This window comes from Trachurus trachurus (genome assembly GCF_905171665.1).
Source record: "Trachurus trachurus genome assembly, chromosome: 24".
Taxonomy (NCBI): Eukaryota; Metazoa; Chordata; class Actinopteri; order Carangiformes; family Carangidae; genus Trachurus; species Trachurus trachurus.
The window spans coordinates 27,286,980-27,293,269 of NC_139910.1; the positions used below are offsets into that span (position 1 = coordinate 27,286,980).

The window sequence follows — 6,290 nt, forward strand, 5'->3', positions numbered from 1 at the left end:
CTAAAGAAATTTCTTGGTTTCCCTCATCAAACTCATCAAATACAAAATCCAAGGTAAATACAGGGTAAATACAGAGTCTGCTTGCTGAAAAACTGTCCCTGAAGGCAATGCGCATCAGCGGTTTTGCATGAATTTCCCTCTAAAACAACTCTGTCTGGTAACATTCCGTTATCTCATAGTGTGGTGAATGTGCAGGTCACAACTTGTCCACAACAGCGTTTTTGAGTTGTTGGATTGTGTATTTGACGAGTTTGATGAGGGAAACCAAGAAATTCCTTTAGCCTCCGCAGCGTAGCTCTGAGCAGCCTGCCGCTCCGCTCCGCCGTTCTAAAAATAGCTTGCACCGACAATTAAAGGTAACGAACCTACTGCTATGACTATAGCGATTATGGCAATGGGCCAATTTGCCAAAATGTTGAACTATCCCTTTAAATTCCGACTTGTATCTGAAACATACAGAGTTTTAAATTATTCCAACTGTTCTCAGCAGCACTGTAAGAAGACAAACCTTGTGTTGCATATTTTTTAAGAAGAACCAAAACAACAAAACGCTTTAGCCTCAGTGCTGTCTGACTCTCCTGTTGTGTGTGAAAAGGTCCTAAATGACACATTGTTTCAAATTTGTATTTTACTCAAGTGAAAAGCTCATCTGTTGGGGACTATATTCAGCCGCAGCGTAATACACACTTAGTGCAGTGCGGAGTGTTTGTGGGAGCAGGAATGTGCACACAGCGCAGTGTTTGTGGTTATTGAAGGAACATGTCACGCAGTGCAACAGTCTGGCTCAGTGATGCGTTGTTAATTATTTATGCGTTGACTAGTTTTTTTGACGATTCGAAAAACAAAAATCTGTATCTTCCCACTTTTTTGGAGGTTGCGGTGCATCTAATGTGTTGTGTTGCCCCACAGGTTGACTTCCCCGAGCCAGACAGAGTTAGGATAGATGTGTTTGACCTGCTCTCTGACAGCAGACCCGGCCAACACGTACGTGGTCGCAGTCAACACCACCCGAATCAAAGCGCTTGATTCTGATCTGATCAGAGCCTGAGGAAGTGAAGCGGTTTCTCCCTCAGAGCGTGATGTCAGGGATGCATGAGACAAACAATCATCCTGATTAATATTCCACCACACACACACAGCTAAACAGACAGTCTTCATTTACTGAATATCTTAAGATATAAGATGTTTTTTTCATTTCTTTTTTTTTTCTATCACCCGCCTCAAAAACAAAATGCTGAAGAAACAAATCACACAATATTTAATCAGCTGACGGATCATATTGAGTGTTAAAGAGGTAATTTGAATACTGAATAGGGATACATCATAATGGGTGCAATTATAATTATGGTGCAATTATCCTGATTGTTTTACCAGTTTATCATGATTATCTGTCTGAGTGATTTGATGAACAAATATTTTTATTACACTTTCTGACTGCTGATTACTGACATAAATTGAATGTTGTTTTTTTCTTTTTAATATAATATTAAAGTAAAGTGATTATTTACAATTATAAAACACGTCTGCACGGTAATAATATACTGCAGTAAATGGCCAGTTGGCATCGTTGAGTTATTCTAGTTTAGTATTCCTCAAAGCAGTGCAGAATGATGTTCAGCCCACAGTATCTGTCTTCTTATTGTAGTCATAGATTAAGTTCTTCTCCCCACTGGCTCCATTTCTGTTTCACTGTCAGACTGAAGCCTGAGATTTATAATCCCCTCACAGCAGCTAATCATCACCTCGTGCACACTGTATAATGACCAGGTTTGGAAATCTCCAGGCTTATATTAACATCTAATCTTCAGGTTGAGACGCACCGACGTGACACCGACGCGCTCATGATTACATCTCGAAATCTCCTTGACAACCTCTCGGTGCCAACGTACGGATTGTTTTATCTGGGATGACGTTAACTTGTTTCAAATTGCCTCCCTGTCACAGAGCTTGCCTCGCATCGTGGTGCAGTCAGCCAGCGTTGAAGAGGGCATGAGTCAACATCATCATCATCAGCCTGTAAGTTCTCCAACCCCATACAGTGTTGAAGGCATACCAATGCATGGATATTTCTGGTTCTTCACCTGGCATTGCAGCTCCTGTTGCTCTAAATGATACATCTTGAAAAATGTAAATGTATTTTCCCAGATGATGCTGCTGCCTTCATATTATAGCTTTACTTTAGAAACCTCTTCATGCAATTCTATTATTCATTTGGAGCATGTTGCAAGGATGCACTGTGAAAAAGTGTTTCAGCCTCCTAATTTATTCTACAGAACTAGGGGTGGGCAAAAATATCGATATGGCAATATATCGCGATACGATATCGATATTCAATATTTGAATTTCTTTTTTCTTTTTTTTTTGGCTTTTGATGCCTTTATTGATAGTATAGTTGAGAGAGACAAAGAGAGGGGGGATTGAGGACTGTAGCCTCTACATGGGGCGTCTGCTTAACCTCCTGCTCCACTCGATGGATATTTGTTCAAATAAAAAAATCATGTTTCAGACGTAAATCCAGTAAGACTTCCGCAACTCTGCTCCGCGAGGTGTCACTGTACTGCTGCCTCAGACAGTGTGTTGTACATGCAAATATGTTGTTGTAACTTGCTCTTGTATAAAATGGCATGGATAATTTGAATTACATTGTTTTGACTCAGTTTGTCCCATAAATTATCACTATCATCTGATGTACATACAACTCGGATTTTAAGATGCATAATGCCTTTTACATTTTTCAGTGAACTATGTAGAATATCGTAGAATATCGCAATATATTGCAATATATCGCAATATATAGCAAAATTTGGATATCACAATATCGTATCGTATCGTGACTCAAGTATCGTGATGTGTATCGTATCGTGAGGTCCTTGGCAATGCCCACCCCTATACATAACTGTGATTATTTTCTCACTCGCTTTAATTTATTATGTTTCTATATTTATAGGTTAGTTGAAGGGTTTGTCTCTGGGAGAATTATTTTTGTACTTCTCTGTATTTATTTGGGGTAGGACAACAGGGAATGGGGCGACAACAACATGCTGCCGGTGGAATCGAACTGGGGCTGCTGCGTGCGGAGGATAGCCTCTGTATATGGGGCGCCTGAGCCAAACGCCCCATACTTCTGTTTTTGAATGATTTGTATGGTTTATCTTTTGTCACACGAATGCAAGCAAGAGTAAGTTACTCAACAGTTGTGTGGCCTCATGTTGTCTAAGCATTTCTCTTTTCAAGCTGCTCCAATTAATAATTCATATTTTAGATTTTTGACCTCAGTAGACATCAGTCCATAGATTGCCTTCTTGCCAGCTTCATTGAAAACAAATCCACATGGCCACGGGGGGGAGGAGGGTTAGTTGTGCACTTTTACAACAGTGGAAATCTGCACTCCAAAACTGTGAGGGGAGCTCTGAAGAGAAAAAAATGACCAAAACAGTGAAAAAGACTTGCAGAGTTCCCCTTTATTGTGGCAATAATATGTTATTGATGTCTATGGAGCCTGTTCACGTGGTTTATTTTAATCAGAAATGAACCTTTTGTAATGCATTAATAAGAGACTATGGACATGCACTGCTACGCCGAGACCCCCTGTAACTCAGAGAAGCCACGGAGGACTCTGAAACTTCTCCCAGCTCTTAGTCCACATGAGGGGGAGTAGATAATGAGTGCAATTTGAATTTTGGGTGAACTATTCCTTTAAAGACCAACAGTGAGGAAGTGAGATAATAACAGAACGTTACCAGACAGAGTTGTTATCAAGGTAAATTCATGCAAAACCGCTGATGCATGTTCCCGTCTGGGGCAGTTTTTCGGCAAGCAGTCTCTGTATTTACCTCGAAAACAACTCTGTCTCGAAAGTTCACGGTCACAACTTGTCCACCAGAGCGTTGTGGAGTTGTTGGATTGTGTATTTGATGAGTATATTGAGGGAAACCAAGAAATCCCATGAGCCTCCATAGCGTAGCTCTGAGCAGCTCACGGCTCTGCTCCGCCGTTCTAAAAATAGCTTGCACCGACAATTAACAGCAACAAACCTACTGCTAACACAATAGAGATTATGGTAACATTTCAGATTGGAATTCAGTCTTCTGCTTTATTTTGGGTCACTAACAAAATTGTTGCCTTGGTTCCCCCCCCCCCCCCCCCCCCCACAGGTTCCCATGGAGGAAATCCTTCCTGCTGACATCCAAACAGAGATCCGCAGATCCATGCCTCTCCCACCACCGATCATCCCAGAAACGGAAGAGTCCACCCCTAGCCCGGTGAGCGAAGCATCCAGCGGATACATATCAACCAGCATATCCACGGTAACGCTGTCTGATGTCTACACACTGAGCTGGGACCTGCCTCAGTCTTCTGGCTTTGACGTGGTGCCAGATGAAGATGAAGAGGACTACAAAGTCACACAAGCTGACTCTCATCCTGGATCTTGTCTTGTTGACCAGGACCCACTGGCGGTTGTGAAGGACAAAGCGTCGGCAGAGAGGACTGACTCTCCTCTTTTCGAACCAAACGATGCTCCATCAGGGTCAGATCTGAATCAACAAGAGCCAGATCAGTGTCAGTCGTTCCAGCTGAAGGATCAAGGAGAACCTGAATCAGTAGCAGAGTCAGACTCAATAACTGATCAGACTGAACTCGATCAGTCAGACCCACTCAAAGATTCAGATCAGACTGAACCGGATCAGTCAGACCCACTCAAAGATTCAGATCAGACTGAACTCGATCAGTCAGACCCACTCAAAGATTCAGATCAGACTGAACTCGATCAGTCAGACCCACTCAAAGATTCAGATCAGACTGAACCTGATCAGTCAGACCCACTCAAAGATTCAGATCAGACTGAACCTGATCAGTCAGACCCACTCAAAGTTTCAGATCAGACTGAACTCGATCAGTCAGACCCACTCAAAGATTCAGATCAGACTGAATCTGATCAGTCAGACCCACTCAAAGATTCAGCGGTAGTACAGGAGGATGAAACCAAACCAGCAGAATTACCACAGTCGGACCCCTCTAAAGCAGAGACCCCTACAACAGAGGAACTCCAGCCAGCTCCCACAGGCAGGACAGAGGCTCAGATGTCACCTCAAGATGAAACTCAACTGTGCACAGAAGAAGGTCAAGGAGAAGAGGAATCAGTAGCCCCACAGACTCAGCAGCCCAGAGAAGACGAGGCAACCCTCGACAGTGATCCAGATCCAGCTCCAGATCCAGCACCACACCTGGTTCCTGCTTTGTGTGAAGACAAACCAGCTCCAGTGCAACCTGGAGACTCAGTTCCTCAAGATTCATCAAAGGATCAATCAACTTCTGACATCTCAGATCCAAAAGACACTTCCATCCCACCTTCTTCTTCAGCAACTGATAAGATCCAACAAGAATCAGCTGCTCCCAGTCCTCCAACCAGCACTCATCCCTCCAAACCTGCTGCCTCAGCGGCCAACCCCTTCAAGATCCAGAAAGTCAAATCTTCAGACCTCAAGTCCTTTAATCCCATCCTGAATGAGGAGGAGAGCGGGAGCGTGGACTGGAACAGCAGCCTTGAAACGGGACTCAACCTCTCTGTGCCGGTGGAAAGTCTGGAGATCATCTCTGACTCTGAGGAGGGAGATGCATCAGCCACCACCGTCCTTCCTGACTGGCTGAAAGAAGGAGAGTTTGTAACCGTGGGGACCAATAAGAGCGGTACTGTGCGATACGTGGGACCCACAGATTTTGCAAAGGGAACCTGGGTGGGAGTGGAGCTGGAGGTCCCAGCAGGTGAGTAGAACAGACCAGAGTCCTGTCACTGCTTCTGCCTCATTCTTTATGAACATTTCCTGTAGTTCAGTCGCCAGCGCAAACATCTGACAAACCTTTCTTGATCCTTCTGTAGGAAAGAATGACGGCTCAGTGGGCGGTAAGCACTACTTCCACTGTAACCCCGGGTACGGCGTTCTGGTCAGACCCGACAGAGTGGCCCGCGGTGGCGCCAAACGCCGCCGGCAGCAGCAGCAGCAAAAGCGCCGTAGTGCCAACCTGTCTGGGTCCAGCCCAAACCTGGCCGCTCTCACAGCGCTGGCTAAAGGTGAACCTGGTGCAGCAGCAGCAGCCGGGCGCAGCAGAGGAGAGAACCGCAAGTCCTGGAACTCCTGAGAGGCTCAGTGTCTTCTCAACGTGCTGATTGGTAGATATCCACTGTGCCATCGCTCAGCTGATGGTTGATGCAGTTATTGGTGAAGTATTCAGAAAGCGTGACACCGCAGTTCTCTTTATTTGGGCAGATTTACTGACCACAGACTTGACTG

The 6,290-nt window shown here is 44.5% G+C and overlaps 1 protein-coding gene across 5 annotated transcripts in view; it reads left to right on the forward strand.

The window, feature by feature from the left end:
- LOC311007811 (kinesin-like protein KIF13B) overlaps positions 1-6,287 on the forward strand; it is a 49,865-nt gene extending 43,578 nt beyond the window's left edge. For all 5 annotated transcript variants that reach the window (XM_084001143.1, XM_084001142.1, XM_084001144.1 and 2 more), the window contains 3 exons: positions 1,945-2,016; positions 4,155-5,763; positions 5,879-6,287. In XM_084001143.1, the coding sequence (XP_083857269.1) occupies positions 1,945-2,016; positions 4,155-5,763; positions 5,879-6,138 (1,941 nt within the window). In that variant the 3' untranslated portion in view covers positions 6,139-6,287. The remainder of the gene's footprint in view (positions 1-1,944; positions 2,017-4,154; positions 5,764-5,878) is intronic.
- Positions 6,288-6,290: the final 3 nt, after the last annotated feature.